Below are 20,351 nucleotides of genomic sequence, written 5' to 3' on the forward strand. Positions count from 1 at the left end.
TCTCTAAATATGACTTGCTTTGTTTAGATGATAATTACTGCTAGAATGCTTAGGAATTCATTACTCAACCTCAATCATGATTACAATGGTTTATTTAGAGAAAAAATGTGTGAGTGTTTTCAAATGAGAAAATGGGTTTCCGGGTTCAAAGGCAAGGAATGTGTAGATGAGATGGATGGTCGTTTCTTGTGTGAAATGCCAGAATGTTGGGCTCGTACCTTAGTGGTTGAGCAAAGATGGGAGATATCCATCTTGTCATGATTAAGGACCGAGTTGATGTGTCATCTTGCCTAATTCAACCATCGTGCAACCACTCGACCGTTGTATGGGCAACGACTTAGCATAAACCCCACTAGCTAAACTGTTAGTCTTCAGGTGTGCTGGTGAGCAATGGGAGCCCAAGGAAAAGGAGTAAGATCTTTGTGACTTAGGTCCCGGTTACGGCCTCGTGGATAGGTCGTTAACCCCTTGGGTGCTTCCGTGTGGACTAGTCAGTCTTAGCTAAGGTGGGTAATGGCTTTGTTAGGATCCGCACCGGCACTAAGGTGATCGTGCTGCGGTACTCTACTTGTGGGAAAAGTGTACAACCTCTGCAGAGTTAAAAACCTATCCGAGTAGCCGTGTCCACGGCATTGGACGAGTTACGGCTTGGTCACATAACTAGCACTTGGGGAAAGAATGGTTTTCATGGCGCGTGTGCTGGATTTTGGAAGTGTTTGGCAGTTGTGCCGTGAGCTATGGCGGACGGGGAGTCCGATAGCAATAAAATTTGGATCCTTTGTGCAGGATCAACCCCACTCAATGTTTTGGTTACTAAAGGAAAAGCTTTACCAAAAACTCTTTTGAAAACAAACCTGTGCATGTGATGAAAATCTAGCTTTATTGCAAATGAACCTTAGACTATCCTTGTTATATCCTGTGCATTTACTTGATTGTATCCCCCTCCATGGATGGGGTTGGACTTGTTGAGTACTTTTGTACTCACCCTTGCTTCGTTGCTACAGAGGAAGATCCGGACTTCACCGCCGAGGACTTTGAGTAGAAGGTTGTGTCCACACCCAACGCTGCCTGTGGTGTTGGCCTTCACAAGATGCTTCTACTACCGTGTAGTCCCGAGTGCTGTCTTTTGGAAGTCGCTTGGTTAGTCGCTATTATTTATTTGCTTCTTATCGCGGCGTGGCTTTCACGCCCACTCCCTCGGGAGTTGTACGATAACTAAACTATTTGGTTGAATAAATGTGCTATCAGCCTCCTGTGACTGATATTTGCATCACATTTAGTCTCTGCTGATGTGGGGACGCTTCATACCTCCTGCTCCTCCTTTTTCCTAGAGCCAGAGTTGCTCGTTTGGCTGCGAAATTTTTGGAGTTGCTGGAGTGGAGCAATTTTTCCTGGAGTGGAGTGCTTCCAAACAGGCCCTAACAGTTGCGCAATTGATGCATTAGAATTTATAACGAAGAACCCGATTATTGATAGACCGAACCTGGAAAAGGGGAACGCATCGCAAATTGATCGATCAACCGGACCTGTAGAAGGGGAACGCATGGAAGTGGTTGTAGAGCGCGATGAAGATTGCCATCATCTCTGTAGAGGCTCATGAGCTCAACCTTCTCGTTGCTCTCGAGGTCGTAGCAGAGCAGGAAATGGTCCTTGTTGGCGATCATGTAGCCACCGGGCATGCCGGTGAAGTCTAGTGGCGTCTCGTGGCCGTGAAGACTTTTGAAGTACGAGGCCGTTATGTCCTCCACCACCGCCTCGAGCACGCGCCGCCACTCCCCGGCAGCGTCCATCACCCACACGCCGTGCACTCCCTCGAGGCCGTCGAGTGGCAAAGAGTAGTTGGGCTGCTCGTCGCGGATGTTGAAGCCGCATAGCTGGAGCCGCCCGCCGGTGGACCCGAGAGACTGCACCATGCGCTCCACAGACCCCTCCGCGATGGGCTGATCGCGGAGCACCATAGCGCGGCCGCGCCGCCAGCTCAGCCAATAGAAGCACGTGCCGACAAGGATCCCGGGGCAGGCGGCGCCGAGGTAGTGACACACGCCCTGGGCACCGAGCGTGGTCGTGGCCTATCTCCCGGCCGCAGAGGTGAAGGTCTCCATGAGGACGGAAGTGGGCGCGGGCGAGAAGTACGACGGTGAAGGTCTGAAGGAGACCTATTGCCATGTCGACGTCATAGTGGAAGCCGCAAGCTGTGTCGCGGGTGGGCGCGATGGTGGCGGGCGGCGGGAGCGCGAGCCAGCGGTTGGCGGTCGGGTCGCAGACAAAGTACTAGGTGCGGCCGTGGCCCAGCAGCAGCTAGCCGTGTGACGCCACGATGGTGACGCATGGGGGCGGTACGCTCAAAGAAGACCACCGCGTGGTCCCTCAGTTACATTGCCGGGGTCAAGGGCGGAGGCCGCTTGGTGCTCCAAGGCCTATAGCGTTCCCCGTCGGTGTACTTGGGAAGGAGGGGTAGTTTTTTTAACGAACGGGCACGAGATTGTGACTATTTCATCAATAGAGAAGAAGTGTACAGCTGGCTAGCCGGAAAGAGTTATTCTCAGTGTACAAGAGATGCTGGATGTTTGGTTCCTGCTAGGCCCCAAGCCGCCACCTCGCTTTTGATTTTGGCCATTAGACCTGGCGTCGACATTTCTCACTGTCTAAAAACTCTCACGTTTTGTTCACTCCATGTCTGTGTTTAGATCCGGCAACCTATTGAGGGGGTGCCCAGGGTAGTGTTTTATGTGTAGGGCTTGCTGAGATTAGGAACTCGAAGGTGAACTCGAACACACAATTTAGACAGGTGTGGACAGCTTAGATCACGTAATATTCTACATCCTGTGTGTTGGTTGTATTGTATTGGATTGAACTTGTTTGGAGGGGATCTCTGTCTCACCTTATATTGCCAGGGGTAGGGTTACAGGTCGGTTGTTTATAAGAATACTAGTTGGATTCGACTAGAGCGTCCTACTCTAATGGCTACGAGTAGTTTCCTAATCCTCGACTACTTCTTATCCTCCATGTAGACTATGCCATCCTGCACCATAGTCTCCATGTGTGATACGTCTCGGTGTGCAGCCTTATATCTAGGACTGTTTAAACCTTCTGGTGGGCCCATAAACGTATGGACGACAAGCCCCCGAGTACGTTTTAGTAAAATGCAGCAGTTCCGAGTACCTTTGTTGGCTTCTTTGACTAGTTTTTGGTGCTCTTTGAGTACTCCATCGGGTTGAGTCTTCAAATGAACCCAATACTGCCATGCGGCTAGAATGTGCTCAAGCCTCATTTAACTTGGTCTTGAATCTTCAATCTTGAATTTTATATGGATGTGCGATGAAAATCGCACTCCATATGGAGTAGCCCTCCGAGCCTTAGGTTGAATCGAAGAATTAGGCTAAGGGTCAATCTTATAATTTTACATCTCTTTTGCCTTAAAACCCAAAGAAAAACCTTTTAGCTGATGAGCACGTGGCACGCAGCCCCCGAGCCGTTACACGACTAGTTTGGGTACAAGGGTCAACCACTGGTCAACGTGACCGTTCGCCAACAGTAACCTTATCTCTTTTCAAAAAAATTGAAAAATGTCAAGCGATAACTTCGGACGTTTAAAAACGGAATCTTCCCATTAATCTCGCCACGTTGTTAATTGTGCTGCGTTTATAAATATCGGAGGCAATCATCCCTTCCATTTCACCCAAGCCATCTGCTCTTTCATCTTCCTCACTGTAGCCCTTGCGCTGCCACTTGCGCGATCCTCGAGCTCAAGTGCCACCGTCCCCCATCGCTTAGCCCCCTAGCGCATGTGCAAGAAGACCCTCGTGGCAACACAAATGGGGAAGAAGAAGATATCAAGCAAGGTGGCGGAGAGCAAGAAGAGGAAGGTAGCAAAGAAGGAAATCCAGCTGCCGGCGCCCAAGTATGGGAAGACTGACCAGACGGTCTCGCCAACCCAAGTGTGTGCCTGGAAGAAATCCGTGCTGAAAGGGGTAGACATCCAGGCATTGGTAGATGCTAATCTTCTCCAAGATTGGGAATTCATCAACTAGAGGCAGCCTATAGCAACTCATGATCAATGGAGAACTACACCCATGAGACGGTAATCTTTACGCACTTCATCAAGCGTAGCTTGGCCTTGCCCAATTCTGATTTTTTCCACGGGCTGTTGTCATATTACAAGTTGGAACTTATCCACCTCAATCCCAACTCCATTTTGCACATAGCCATTTTCTTGCATCTTTGCGAAGGTTTTCTCGGAATTTAGCCGCACTACCAACTCTTCTGCGAGTTCTTCAGAGTCAAGCCCCAACCTAAGATAGATCACACTAAAGTAGTCGGGGGGAGGGGAGGGCAGGCATTCAATTGCGGGAGAATGTCAAAGGCTTGTACTTGGATTACGAGCTAATTGACTCACATTCTGGCTGGAAGGAGAGGTGGTGTTATATTGGAAATCATGAGCCCCGACTACACAAGGTGACAGGCCACCGCTCAGTTTGGAACAACCGGTGGTTGGACAAGCTTACCCATGGAGATAGTCTGCAGCTACCCAATCTTCTGGAGAAAATTGCTGTACTTAAGCAGCAAGGAGTGACCGGAGTCAGAGTAACATTTAGTTTTATGAGGAGGCGGATCCAACCACTGCAGCTGCGATGCACCTGGAGATACGACCACTCCGACCCCAATGATCCATCCTGGAAGACATCAGATGACTTGTTCATAGATGAAGTCATGGCGCGGTTGAGGCACCTGTTCAAGCACATGAGACAGATACCAACTATTGTTTGGGAGTTCTGCGCCACGAACCCACCAAGTAGTGTAAGTACTCGTGGCCTCAGCCCCCGAGTATCAATTCTTGTACTTGTTGTTTTTCTGACTTGTCTTCTCATGCAGGAAGAAGTTCACTTGTTTTGCTCAACTCCTCCTCCACCTGGATCGGATGGCTCTGACACCGCTCCATGTGTAATATGACTACCAATGTACAAAGGGTAATCAAGGAGGAGGAGTAGGAAGGCTTCTCCTCCTTCAGCAACTCTAATTCAGAGGCTGCTGAGGAATTTGTGATCAAAGCTCGGCCGTTGGACAAGGCTAGGTCTTCCTCTGTGACATCCAAGCATGAAGCTAAAGATGACCTAGAGGCTGGTCTGGCCCCGCCGCCAAAGAAGAGGTGCACCGTTGCCGCCAAGCGTGTGGCGAAGAAGTCTATCACCACCGAGGACGTCCCTCCTTCGGTAATCACATTTGAAGAAGGACAGATCCTGAGTACCAAGTACTCGTAAGTAATTTTCTTACCGCCATGTTTGCTCAATACGACATTGGTGGATTGCAGGTAGTCGGGGTGGAGACAGTGGTAGATAAGATGACTACAAAAGTCGTGCAACAGGAGTTGCTAGTGATCAAGGAGGTCATCGAGCTCAATAATGATGAAGAGCCTCCCGTTGCTAGGGCCAACCCTGTCGACGCACAAACTACCCAAGAAGTGGAGACGGCAGCCAAGGCTGGCGAGGATCAGGCTGCGATCCAACAAGCCATGCCGAAGAAGCCATCCCTCACACTCAAGCCCATGCACTTGGCGGGGAGCCATACTTGAAGATAAAGAGGTCCACAAAGTTAGTGCTAGAGTGTCACTCAAGTACTAATTGTGACTTGACTTTGTTTTGTAGTGTGTCTTGACACTTGTCTTTTTCAGGAAATACGCTAACGTGGACATTGGAGGCCCGAACCCGAAGTCTGCAATCGGTGGCGGCAGCCGCTCGGCCCAAGACCTCATCCCAGCACCTACAATTTCGTCGCCGGTGGAGCAGCGTGCACTAAAAGTAGCTCTAGGTGTTGTATCCCTTGTTGTTGTGCTTATGGATGATATTATTGCGTCACTAAAAGTCACTTAAGTACTAGCCCCCGAGCTGCCTGTAGTTGAGCCCATCATAGCGACTACTTCTATCGTTGTGGCTACATTTGTAGCCCTCGAGCTGGAGGAAAGCACAGAAGCTGTTATGGTGACTACTCTTGGAGTCGTGGCCCCGAGCTAGTAGTAGAGACTGAAGCTGTTGGAGCTCTCAAAGTTCTGGCGTTCGTCCCACCTTCTAAGGTGGGGCCGTCTACTAGCCACACCATGACCTCCATCTCATATTCTAAGGTGGGTCCCTCAAGCAGCCGTGCCCTGGTTCCTCTTGGTGTGTCTGTTGCCAAAGAACATGAAGAACCATGGGTACCTGTGGAGGCTATGCTTAAAGAAATGCAGCTACTCGATGACCCGCTCCTTGATGTGGAGATGGAAGCCACAATAATGGAGATGTAATGCCGCGTGGGCAAATATGTAGCGATAGGTCTTCTTCTGCTTTGTTGATAATTGAAAATTTGTACCTGTATCTTAACACGTGTAGCTGCTCTATTTTGCAGGATGTAATCAAATGCTCCCGCAAGAAGTCGGAGATGCTCCAAGGCTACGGAGACACCACGATGCGAGCGCAAGCACTCGAGTGAGATCTAACCAAGGAGCAAGAGTACTCATCCCAACTGCTCATGAAGTACAACGGCCAAGCCGCCAAGTACCGCAATCTTGTCCAGCAAGCCGCAGACAAGAAGGACCGCCTCCAGAAGTGCAACAAGATGTTGAATCATCAGCTGAAATGTAACTTGTTATCTCTCGTTGGTCTTCGAGTATTGATTACACTTTGACAATACTGAATTGCTCCTTGTGTTGTTTTCGCAGAGCTCCAGAAGGTTAAAGACGATCTCCAATGGTGAGCCATGGATTGGCTACTATAGAGTGATGGAGCAACACGACAAGTTATTCGCTCTGTACGAGAATCTGGAGCACCACTTGGAGAAGGAGCAAAAAATACGCGCTGACAGAGAAGTCAATCTGGTGAACGCCATGAAGTCCATCCGGGAGCGCGAGGCTGAGCTAGAGGCAACTAAACTTGCTCTGAAGGAGCTAACAGAAGCCGCTCAGCCCATCGTTGATATGGTGGAGCCCCTGGTGGAAGGCGTGGAGCTTCGCCCTTTGGCGGAAGTACTGAAGGAAGTGCCTGCCAAGATCACCGACTATGTCCAAAAGATGGTAGAGTCTGTCTCGATGCAACTGTTGGCAATGGTAAAATCATTCTACTCGCAAGCTGACTTGGCTCCAGTTGCGGAGGGGATTGCACAAGGCTGCTCCGATGAGCAATTTCAACAGTAGCTGCAGGAGATGGCTCCTATCACCAAGGAAGTAACCAGTCAAATAGACCTTGAGTAGTTGTATGTAAAGGAGTAGATATCAGTTTAATGTAATATAAACATGATATGAATGTAAATAATTTGAAGTCTTGTTGCAAATTTCATTATTGTCAACTTGTTTGAATTCTTTGTTTTAGTGCATCTCCCGAATTACCCTGATCGTTGCTCGTATGGTAGTCGTGAGTGTCTGCGCACAAGGCTTCTTCTGTTATCCTCTTCAGATACGCGGTGTAGAGTACGTTTAGGATGCAACCCCTTTCTACGGAGCGCAAGTACTTGGGTATTTGAGTAGTCAGACTCTTTAGGCGAGTAAACTCTTCAGGATTTCATCAGATGTTGTGCTCCCGAAGGCCTAGAATTAGAGACTTATTATTACAAGCTGAAACTAGATAGACTTATCTAGGAAAAATTTTGGGTAGTATAGATAACTCCTGGGTTGCCAACGACTTCTTTTCTACAAGGCGCCATTGATGGACAGACTTGTCCAAGGAGTAGACTAGCTTAAGAATTTGTGTGCGAGCTTGTCTTTGCAAGTCGCGTATGGACAATTTTGTCCAACGAGTTGAATAACTCGAAAAATATGTGTGCGTAGACTTCTTATTACAAGCCGCATGTGGACAATTTTGTCCAACAAGTTGAATAAGTCAAAAATATCTTTTGCAGGCTTGTGACTACAAGCCGCGAGTTGGGCAATAGTACTTAGGGAGATAGACAGCTTGGCGAACCTGCTTTTGCAAGCCGCAATCAAGCAGAGACTAGTTGTTTTACGATGAAAAATAACTCTGCTTTATTAAATTTTAATTATACAATTGAGGCCGATGGCCAATTTACATGAATATGTAAACTATAGGTAGAATCAACACAAGTGCTTGATGTTCCACGAGTTGCCGACTTCTTCATCAGAGAAAGTTTGTAGCCTATACGAGCCAGGTCTAGTGACCTTGGAGACGATGAAGGGACCCTCCCATGGCGAATTTAGTTTGTGCAGCTCTTTGGTGTCTTGAATACGCTTGAGGATCATGTCACCTATGCTGAACGAACATTCCTTGACGTTGCAATAGTAATAGCGGAGAATTCCCTCAAGATACCTTGCTGATTCTACGAGTGCAGCACAACGAGCTTCTTCGAGGCTATCTAAGTCTAGACGTGTTGTTTCTTCAGCTGCGCCCTCCTCATATTGCTCAACTACTGGAGATTTCCACATGATGTCGGTAGAGAGAACGACTTCTGATCTGTAAACCAAAAAGTAGGGTGAGAACCTTGTAGGCTTGCAAGGCTAAGTGCGAAGCCCCCAGAGGACATTGCGTAGCTCCTTGAGCCACTTGCCCCCTTTGGTGTTTCCAATGTCGTGTAGTCTTTTCTTGAGAGCTTACAGTAATATCCCGTTGGTGCGCTCAACCTGGCCATTGGCCCGCGGATGAGCGATAGAGACATATCAGACGTCGATCCCGCTATTCTTGTAGTATTCCCAGAACTTGTGGTTGTTGAAATTGGAACCCAAGTTGGTGATAATGCGGTTGGGGAAGCCGTAGCGATGGACAATCTCGTCGAGGAAATCAAGTACTCCGTTTGTCTTGGGGCAGGTTACTGGCTTCACCTTGATCCACTTGGAGAATTTGTCGATCGCCACGAGCACGCGGTTGAACCCTACAGGCGTTGTAGGTAGTGGGCCAATCATATCTAGCCCCCAACATGCGAAGAGCCAAGACAGTGGTATGGTGATCAACTTGTAGGTAGGGACATGTTGTTGCTTGGCGAAGAATTGACATCCTTGACATCGACGGACTAGTTCTTCGACGTCAGCAAGATCCGTAGGCCAATAGAATCCTGCTCTGAAAGCCTTGCCCATGACGATCGTGGTCGAAAGATCAGAACCAGATCATGTATACAAGGTACAGAGGCCCATCTACTTCGTCAGTGAGGTGTTGTCAGACTCCAAATCCATGTACCCGCCAATCCAAAAGCTGTTGTACGCAATACTACTGACCTCGCAGAATCTACAACACTACTTCCAGGAACACAACATCTCCGTCATCACAGACTTCCCCTTGGGAGAAATCCTCCACAATCAAGATGCAACAGGAAAAATTTCCATGTGAACGGTAGAACTCTGAGCACTGTCCCTGGATTTCAAGTTGAGGACTGCCATCAAGTCGCAGGCACTAGTCGATTTCATAGCAGAGTGGTGGAAAAATTAAGTACCAATGCCAGCAGAACGCCTAGAGCATTGGGTCATGTACTTCGATGGATCACTCAAGGTCGATGGCGCATGCACAGGAGTACTCTTAATCTCTCCCAAAGGCGAACAACTCAAATATGTCTTGCAAATCTTCTAGGAGGTATCCAACAATGAAGCTGAATACGAAGCGCTTCTGCACGGGCTTTGTGTGGCAGTTTCGTTGGGAATCAAGCATTTGTTGGTCTACGGTGACTCACTGGTGGTAATCAATCAAGTCAATGACAAATAGGATCGCCACAAGGACAACATGGATGCGTACTGCCTGGAAGTACGCGAGCTAGAGAACAAGTTCTCTGGTATGGAGTTCTACCACGTAGTCCGCGACAACAACGTAGCCGCGGACGTCTTATCAAAGCTTGGATCTACTCATGCTCAGGTTCCAGTTGTGGTCTTCATCCATAAACTACGCAAGCCATCCACAGCGGAGCCGACACCTTCAAAAACCACCGATCGAGGCCACGAGGCGCTAGACCGAGAGGTTATAATGATCGATGTGGACTAAAGAACCTCTTTCATCGACTACATCAAGGAGCACAAGTTACCTCCAGATAAGACAGAAGCAGAACAAGTCTCACGGCACGGCAAGAACTACGTTCTAGTCGGGAACAAGCTCTACAGACGAGGCGTATCATCAGGAGTACTAATGAAGTGCATCTTACGACAAGATGGCAAAGACATACTTGAGGAAATCCACAAATGCATCTACAGCAACCACGCATCTTCGAGAACGATAATCAATTCATTTTCATTTTATTTCTCCACTGCTACCACCACCCATCTAGTTATCTCTCGCTACCTATGCTTTGTTGTACCCTACAACAGTGGTAAAGGGACGGTACGGAGGGGGGCATGCCCTCTTATGGCTTGACAATTTACATTCAATTCTTTTTTAAAAAATAGCACTACTTGCCACTCTAATAAAGAAAAAAAAAAGAGTTTTTGGCTTAGCTCCTGCCCCGCAATGACCACCAAGCCTCCCATTCCCTCCTAAGCTTGATAGCATTCAACCTAATCAGGCCCGGCTTGAGCCCCTGCAACAGAGGCGACCGTCGAGGGCCCATGCCAGAGGGAGCCCAACAAACCAACAGGCATCAACCAATCATGTGCAGTGAAGGCCCTCGCATGCGCAACACCTAAGCACGCAGGCACGCAACGTGACGCAAATTGATTAATCGACACCACAAATGAGGAGTCGACGAACGAGAACTCGAGGAGACAAGACGAGAGGCCATTTGCCCCCCTTTCGCTGCCGGTCTGTGTGACTGCGTCATCCATTGAGATCCCCATCCCCGAGAGGCTGAATCTGCAAGGCCCTGCGTGGCCCCGGCATCTCACGCTCTAGTGGCTCGGTCGTGAATATCAAGTACATCACCGCTGAATCGTCATGCATCATTGCGTGTGAGTTATTTACTTATTTGTTGTTTTATTAATCATTTATTTAAATGTTAGGCCTTCAGTTTTACACTTTGAATTCCAATGACAATGATAGCCTATAAGGGCACTCCCAATGGGAGAAACCATCGTAGTTTCCATAGTCTAGAATATTGTATCAAGAAATCATCCTTCACAATGCAATTTTTTTTATCTAGAGTCTAAACAAAAATCCAACCAATCATTCTCCCTTCTAGTACCAGATCCTCTATGCATCATGTAAAGGAGCTCGAGTGACGGGCAACAGCGGTGCAAGCGCAAAGGATCCGGCGGTAAGCAAGAAGAAACTACTTGGGTCTCCCCAATGCAGATTCGTTGGTTTCTTGGTCCATCAGTATGCATGAGGACTTGGTTTCCTCTCCAGGAAATGGTTTCTCTCTCTCCATAATAAATCTACTGCCACATCAGCAAAGTGTTTAGTTAGCATGACAATTAAGAGGGATAGAAACTATCATCAATGTCCCATTGGGACTACCCTAAGTGCTCATAACGTTCGGTTCCCTCGAGAGCCCTTAAAATCCAAGAGACGGCCCTAAACCTAATGTTGTGGACTCACCAATGCATTCACACACATCAATGTAGATTGATTCCAGGCAATTGAAGGACAAGAGGAGTGTTAGTGTTACTTTTTTTTTAGGAACGAGTGTTAGTATTATAGCTAGAGAATGCTTGGATAATATCATTTCTTTCCAATACATGTGTGTTAGAGTACAAAAAATCTCTTTATCAATCCCTGTCAATAGGATGGATGGAAGGAGATTATTGAGGTTGAACTCAACTACGTATTTGACAAAGTTTGCGGATGCTTTTTTTTGGTCTCGTAACACGAACTTTGCCTAACATGTGGACATATTGATAGTTATAGCTTTGGATAATACCATTTCCTTAATATCGTTTCCTTCCAATACGTGTGGAATATAGATTTATAGTAGAAAATTTCCCTACCAATCCCTGTCAATTGGATATATGGAAGGAGATTATTAAGGTTGAACTTAACTATATTTGGCAAATCTTGCGGATGCAAAATATTCTTTTGTTTGTAGCACGAACTTTGCCTAACGTGTGGACATATTGATCTCAATTACGTACACGCGTCATAGTATGCTGCTGCCCCCTCGCTCGATCTACTTGTTGAACGCGGTGCAGTCTCTCCTGATCTCCCCATGCCTGCCGGTCTTCACCCCAACTCTGCCCAGCTTGACCATGGCGTCCTTGAACGCCTCGAAGAAGCGCGTCTGGTTCTTGGCGAAGTCCCCGACCGCCGGCCGCGACGCGCCGTCGCTGTACAGCGCCTGGTCGGAGGTGAACAGGCCCATCCCGCCGGCGAGGTTGCCGTAGTAGGCGTTGTCGAAGGCGGTCGGGGTGACCGGGTCCATGTCGACGGCGATGGTCTCGCCGACGTCCGGCGGGCACGCCTCCATGAGCTGCCGCGCGTACGCGGGGTCGTACGACGGGTCCACCGACGCGCCGCCACCGCCGCCGCCGCCAGCGACGCCGTGGCGGTAGAGGCGGCCCGTGAAGCGGGTGCAGTGCGCGAACCCGACGGTGTGCGCGCCCGAGAGCGCGACCATGTCGAGCGTGGTGAGGTTGTGCTTGGCGAACAGGGCGGCGAGGTCGTCGACGCGCATGTCCGGCCCCGGCAGCCTGCCCGCGACGCTGCCGGCCTTGGAGACGAGACCGTCCAGCCGGCCGAGCTCGACGGGCCAGTGCGGGCCGGAAGACTGCCACGTGCCATTGGACAACCACGGTATCAGACACCGACATTGCCATCGTAACGCTCAGGAAGCGAGAGCTCTTGCGGTTACCATGGTGACGACGTCCCTGGCGGCGATGGCGAGGATGTCGGCGCAGGAGACCACGCCAGGGCACGCCTTCTCGACCTCGGCCTTGGCGCGCACCACGGTGTCGAAGCCGTCGCCGGCGAGGGACACGTTGCCCGGCGCGTCCTTCTCGGCGTCGTTGTCGCGGGACGCGATGATGACGGAGGCGTCACAGCCCTCCAAGTAAAATTCACCGTAAACATATCAGTTTCAATTTCGCTCGGTGCAAACTGCAGAAAGTCATCTATCCTCCACTTCTTTGTTCAAAATTCATTATTCATTCAAGGAGTAGTTTGCATCGCTGAAACTTATTGGAATCGAAATTTTTCACGAGAGAGTGCGGAACGATGACGTTGGCAGTGCCAAATTCCGCATCGGCCACGTCGGAAACGACAAAATGGGTGCCTGATCTGCCAGCAGGGACGCCCGACACATCTGATCTGAATGCCTGATACAATTCAGCCCAGATGACAGAAAAGGTCGTGCAGTCACATGGCGGAACCGACGAGCGTGTGATTATAGGAGCCAATCGAGCTGTCATTCGTACCAATAATCTACTGGCCCCATCAGTCATTCAGTCCTGCTTCTATCATTTCTACCCATTGCTGAGATGAACCAAATTCACTCTGATCTAAAAATTCAGTATGAGATGATTGGCAAGCTAATGACAGCAGTAGGAGTAGGCTGCAAGTCGATCTGAAAGCCGCTGAAAACTGCAGACTTACAAGCATGGCAGATCGAACTGAACCTCTTTCTACGAGACTGCAACCCAAGAAACTTCAACTGACAAAACCTAAATCTTTAAAACGCAAAATTTTCACCAGGAATCGGTTCGATTCCCGCTGAATTTGCTAGAAATTCCGCTGTTCTAAATGGATCCTTGATTTCGATCATGATAGCCTCTGATTTTCAAGAATGCGCAGCTGCAGGCAACGATGGATGTTGCTCACCTCGACGAAGCAGTCGTGGAAGAAGAGCCTGAGCGTGGCCGGGACAGTGACGAAGGTCTCGTTGACCTTCTTGGCCACCGCCTCCCGCACGATCGCCTCGACGTCCGGGCACGTCGACCGGTAGTAGTCCGGGGACAGCTTCGCCTCGCCGGACGGCAGCACTGCTGCCACCAGGGCCACGGCTGCGACGGCGAGCAAGCTCCCGCGTTTTCTCCATCTCTCCATGGCCTTTTGGAGCTCAAGCTCTGTGTGTGATTCTGCTCCGAAGGGAAGAAGACTGATTAGTGAAGTGACTAGCTTGGAAGGCTCTACAGATGGAGACAGGAAGGGGTGGGTGGGCCTTTGTACACAGTCTGCACTGGGGTAAGTGAAAAGGAGAGGGTTTAGGTTTACTTGGATTTTTTTTTTGAAACAGGAGGGGCAAGTCCCTACTGAAATATATTCAAAAAAAGATTTACAAGAAATAAAAGGGGTGATAAAAGACAAAAAAAGAAAAAGAAAAACAGGACATAAATTACAAGGCATTTAGCCACTCCTTCATAGCTGGGACTACGGAGGGTTTAGCTCTATGGAGACAAACAGTAAGCAATTTCAGAGAACAACTTTCGTCTTACTGCTTGCACCAATGGAGGAATATTATTGAAGGTCCAATCATTTCTGATGGACCAGATGCTCCAAGTCATCAGGAAAATCACCTCCATAAAGAATGGGACATTTAGCTTTTTTCTGATATGTTTGAAGATAAGTAACGGTTCCCTGGTGGCCACAAAAGAAACTCCAATGGAAGACCAGCAAGCTCTAGCAAAATTGCATCTTAGGAAAAGATGTGCTACTGTCTCCCTTATTTGTAGAATGCAAAGTTCACAGGTGTAGGAATCAAGGATCATTCACTTTCTACCTAGAATATCCTTGGTGCTTAGTCTGTCTTTGATTAGGAGCTAGAAAAATAACTTTTTGTTTCTTTTGACATTTAGATTTTCATAACCAATGGTATATTGGGTGAACACTTCTATGTCCCATCAGAGCTTTGTAGGTTCTTGCCACCGAGAAGATGGGGATGCCCCAGATATAAGTCCACTGATCACCATCATGCTAGATGTTGATGTCTGTTAATCTATTCTGTAGGTCAAGAAGTTGGTGGTGAGCTTCCTCTGAGAGGGGTAAATGGAAGATGTGGGAGAGGGATGGTCTGCTGGTTGCCTCTTTGTATGTAATCATTTGGTTCCTTGCAAATGAGAAAAGTTGCGGGAATTCCAGGGATAGGACTTGTTCGTTCTAGGTGTCTAGCCAGAATAAGACAGTGTCACTATCCAAAATTCATGCTGATGCTATTTCTTTATATTTTTCCAAAAGCTTAACAATGTCTCTCCATCAAAAGGAACCTTTTTTCTGTTGTCCAGGTAGTTTCCCATTATGATAATAGTTGTCCCAGACTAGGTGTACCCATGGGATATCGGTCTTAGAGAAGAATTTATGCAGGAATTTTAACAGTAGTGCTTCATTTTGGGTGTTAAATTGATGACACCCAACCCTCCTTGTTGTTTGGGCAGGCATACCATTGGCCAGGCTGCTTTGGACGGTTTTCTGGAAGAAAGATCAGATCCTCGTCATAAACAATGCTTCTTGTATTTGTCAAGATGGTCGATCACTCCTTTGTGTAATTTAAGGGTAGCCATATGGAACATTGCAGTGGATGAGAATACTGAGTTAACCAGTTGTAATTTGCCCCCATGAGATAGCATGTTTGAAATGGCCCCTAGCTTTCTTTCGACTTTCTTAATTAGAGGGAAAAATTCGTCAATGTTTGGTTTTATCAATCCCAAAGGTAGGCCTAGATATGTGAAGGGTAGAAAGTGTTGGAGGTATGCCCTAGAGGCAATCATAGAGATGATGATATTCCATTTGTATCCATGATTTGTATATTGTGTTCATTGAATATCCATTAAAGGCTACTTGAATTGATTTGCAATTATGTGAATTGTATGTGAAACTCTTTACTTGTATGGTTATTCTAAAGTTGTCCCTAGTCGGAGTTCATGTGAGGACACACATGAATATTATACTAGCACATGTATTAGTTGATGACTATGTTTCACAAGTCATGGACATGGAGATGTTGAACTAATAATGTGGACACATGTGGAGACATGTGTTAGGACTGACCCAACACGAGAAGTAGTTCTCTCTTTAAACAACATATACACTTTGTCCTTAGACCTGAGATTGTCGCATGTATTCTAGATGTGGATCGACCTACTTAGGGGCTATCAAACGCTACGCCGTAACAGGGTAGTTATAAAGGTAGCTTTCGGGTTTGTCAAGAAGCATGCTATGAGACATGGTCAATCAAGATGGGATTTGCCCCTCTCTGATTGAGAGTGATATCTCTGGGCCCCTCGAGTGATCGGATCCGAAAATGCATGGCCATGCTACGTACGGTTAAGAGTTAACCTACAAAGGGATTCCGAATCACAGGATCGAGAAAGAGCGGTCAGCTTGAAGCTAGACCAAATATCGTGAGGCAAAGGGAATAGCATGTATATTATGTTGTGATGGTTCGTCTGATATGATCTTCGTATGCGTATAGGAGTTGGCACGTCTTGCTAGAGGCCGCTACCGACTATTGGGCCGAGTAGGAGTACTCGGGCCATGTCTATACGTATCCGAACCCATAGGGTCACACACTTAAGGGGCTGGAAGCCCAATTCGGATCTGATCCGAGTTGGATTAGGTTTAGGAGTGCTAATGGGCCTCGGATCCAGAGGCCCATCAGGAACCTCTATAAATAGAGGGGTGGGGGCGCCCTAGGGTTTACACCTTTTGGCTGAACACACTTGCCGCGCCTCCCACGCCCTCGCCTGTTGCAACTCGCGGATCTAGCAATCCGGCTTGCGACGCTTCCTCCCTGCACGTGTGGATACCTTGGAGGTGTTGCGCCTGCAGCACTTGGACGAGCCGCCGACGAGCCACGACGAGCCGACGACGGGCCGCGGTACCGGAGGCGATCTTGCTGTGCACGTGGACGAGCTGCTGAGGAGCTGCTGGACGTGATCGACTACGTACGACTACGTTGATCGACTACGTACGACTACGTGATCGTCTTCACTGCATCGACGCATATCTACATCTTCCACACCAGTAGTGCGTCGAGTGGTAATCCCGTGATCCTTATACGGCAGTTCTTCCTGGTTATACGCGGTAGAAATTTTGATTTGCGCTAGCGTAGCATACCTCGTATTCCAACAGAAAGCTAGCCTGACAATCAAAAGATGATGCCAGATATTGTAGTTTCTCTTGGGGGGTATTTAGTGGGATCATGACAGACTTGTTGTAATTAACCTTGAGCCCTGTCGAATCAGCAAAGAGATTGAGTAGTTGCTTGAGATGTAGCAGCTAGGCAGAGTCAGCTTCCATAACCAGCAGGGTATCATCTGTGTACTGGATCACTGGGAAGTCTTGACCAGCTCTTTGAGGAATTGGTAGTCGGATGTTTCCTTCATCTTTAGCCCTGTTCAAGATGGATTGGAGTAGGTCTGCTGCCAGAACAAAAGGAAGAGGGGATAGAGGGTCTCCTTGCCTAACCCCTCGTCTACAATGGAAGACTTTACCTGGAACCCCATTGAGTAGGATAGAGGATGTTCCAGAGCTAAGGATGTTTTTGATCCATCCGATCCATTTGTTGCTAAAACCCTTGTGCTTAAGAATATCTAAGATTGTTTGGTGCTCAATCTTGTCAAATGCATTTTCGAAGTCTAGCTTGAGAATGATGAGTTCCTTCTTGGAGGTTTTACAGATGTGCAAGTATTCAAACACCCAGGCTAAGCAATCTTGAATGATTCTGGATTTTAAGAAGCCATATTGATTCTAGTGGACAAGCCTTAAGATTACTTTCTGTAGGCGTTCAGCTAGGATCTTGGTGATCAATTTAATTGATGAGTCCAAGAGAGAAATTGGTCTAAAATCTCCCACCTCCAAAGGACAATCCTTTTTGGGAACTAATGTGATGTAGGATGCGTTGATGCTCTGCACACAAACTTCTCTATCAAAAAAAGCCTCACATAATTCATAGAGATCTTCAACAATTACCTGCCAACATCTCTTGAGGAACTCCCCATTGAAGCCATCCGGGCCAGGAGACTTGTTGCTTGGGAGATCCTTAATGATTTGATCAATCTCTTCTCTTGAGAAAGGAGACTCCAGCCATTCAAGATCTTGAATTGGGGTCAGGAGAGAGGATAGATCAAAGTACATGTTGATGAATAAAGATCTTCCCATTATGTCCTTGTAGGCTTGCCAAAGGAGTTGGGCTTTAGCTTCATGATCAAAAACAGTTTGCCCATTGGTGTCAGTCAAGGAGGAAATGTGGTTGATCCTATTTCTAACAGAGGCCCGAACATGAAAAAAAATTGTACTTTCATCTTCCATTTTTGCCTAGTTGATAGAGCTTCGTTGCTACCAATATACTTTCTGCTGATGTAAAAGGCTGTTGAGGTGAGATGATATGATTTCCCTGAAGTTCCATTCCTGCAGTGTAAGATCCCTGCTTTCTTCAATAATGTCTATGAAGTGCAGAATATCCTTGGTGTTTTGGATTGTTTTAGCCAAACATGGTAATTGGGATTTTCATAATCTTAGGACCTTTCTCATATTTCTGAATTTGGCACCTATTTTTGTAGCCTTGTCCGGGATTGATAGGGAGGGAGCCCAGCCCTGGTGAAGAACTGAAGGGAACTGATCGTGATCTAGCCAATAGTTCTCAAAATGAAAAATTTGGAGAACCACCATTCTGTTGGAGATGGAAATAGCACGGGGGTTATGGTCTGACGAATCTTTGGAAAGGGATGAAGCAATTGTATTTGGGTACGTTGCAATCCAGGAGGAAGATGTGAAGAACCAATCTAGTCTCTCTAGTAAAGGTTGATCTGTTTGTTAGTCCAGGTGTACTTGCAGCCTTTTAGTTGGACCTCTGTTAATCTCAACTTGCTAATTGCTTCATTGAAGAGAAGCATTTCCTGAACATTTCCTCCAGGCTTATTTCTGTCCTCCGATCTCCTGAGCAGATTGAAATCCCCCACTATTAACCAATTTTCATCAGCTGGCATTTGAATCCGTTTAAACCACTCTAGAAAAAGTAATTTCCCATCCGGGGTACAGGGAGCGTATACATTTGTGAGGATCCACTGCCTCCAGATAACTTGCATTGAAATTCAACTGAATGCGCGAAGTTGTTTTGAAAGATAATAATAAAGTTAATTAGTTGAAAGACAAAAGGCTGAACGGATGGACCCAATGATGTACTAGAACTTGTACCATGTGCTACATAGGCTGGGGCTAAAACAACCGTATAGAACCAAGAAAATATCAGAAAAAATTGATAAAATTGACATTTTCAGCCGTTGAGGGCAGGAGGGTGAATCTTCCGCTTCATATATTTACCATTTCTGTCAAGAAAGGAACTACGTGTTCATGTTAGGGTGGTACACAATCCGTTCGTTAAAAAAATGTAAGATGTCTTAATCTTAGCTTCTAAATTTAATATGTAAACTATATTCTAAATGATATTTTTTCTACAGCAATTCTGACCTTTTTGCATATATCTATTTATTATTAGAACGAGGATTTTTTCCTTGGTTTCATCAGTCAGTCAGGCAGAGAAACCAGAAGAAACTCCATAGAACCGGCCTCCCACACATGAAGCAGGGAAAAACCATTTCTATGAGTGAAACCAAAGAGAAGTCGAGCCGAACGCCCGAACCCAAAAATTTCCAGTTAACCCAAAAATTTAGTTCTTATTTATGCTTAAGTCCCTACAAAACCATCGATGGATCATATCTTTCACATTGAGCTCATTTTTGTGCACAAGCAAATGTAGTCTGAGGAGTCTGCGAAATGATCTCTAGAATAGTGGTGGTTAGAGCAGCTAAATAATCACTCCGTCCCAAATTACTATTCGTATTGTCTTTTCTATATACAAAACTTTAGATATGGATTCTAGATACAAAACTTGAGATATGAATTCTAGATACAAAACTTTAGATATGGATCTAGATGTATGGATGTCTAGATATGTAGCAAAATCTATGTATGAATGTATCTAGAAAAGCCAAAACAAATAGTAATTTGGGACGGGGTGAGTAGCATCTAGTAGACCCAGGTTCTAATCCTGGTGGGAGTGTAATTTATAGGGTCAGAGTTAAAAAAGAATACCCTTACATGCAAAAGTTGAGTTTCAAGCGTTTTCTGCCCCGTAGTCGAGGTTGCCTTCTATCTCTCACGCAATATTTTCAGGGAGGTCTCCACGGGTTGATTTATTTAGGTCAAGAAATAAAAAATTACCATAAACATTATTAATTTTTTATAAAATGTCATTTCATATTATGATACGTGATACTGTATACTTATGACCTTGGTCTTGCATATATATTTGTTTAGTTGAAAAAAATAGAGGAAATATGACGTTTAGTAAAAGAAAATAAAGAATACATGGAAAACGCGTGGCACTAAGGGAGGCCGTGTGTTGCTCCGCTAAACACCTTTGACAACACCTTTGACAACTCTCCTGACCGTTCCGAAAACGAAAAAGTCCGCAGTAGGTAGCAGCAGACGAGATGCATCCACTGAAGGAGTGAAGAATATGTTTGCCGAATCGGCCCGATATCATATCGAGACATCTAGTTGTTGTACTGTGACCGAAGCAGGAAACTGTGCGTG

The 20,351-nt window shown here is 46.8% G+C and overlaps 1 protein-coding gene across 1 annotated transcript; it reads right to left on the reverse strand.

The window, feature by feature from the left end:
• Positions 1–11,847: 11,847 nt before the first annotated feature.
• LOC117842036 (peroxidase 73) lies at positions 11,848–13,977 on the reverse strand. Its single transcript, XM_034722372.2, has 3 exons — positions 13,641–13,977; positions 12,676–12,867; positions 11,848–12,591 (listed from the first exon to the last, which is right to left on the reverse strand). Exons 1-3 carry the CDS (start codon positions 13,863–13,865, stop codon positions 11,995–11,997), a joined length of 1,014 nt encoding a protein of 337 aa, XP_034578263.1. The 5' UTR covers positions 13,866–13,977; the 3' UTR covers positions 11,848–11,994.
• Between the last annotated feature and the right edge of the window lie 6,374 nt (positions 13,978–20,351).

The sequence above is a fragment of the Setaria viridis genome, chromosome 2 (genome assembly GCF_005286985.2).
Source record: "Setaria viridis chromosome 2, Setaria_viridis_v4.0, whole genome shotgun sequence".
NCBI lineage: Eukaryota > Viridiplantae > Streptophyta > Magnoliopsida > Poales > Poaceae > Setaria > Setaria viridis.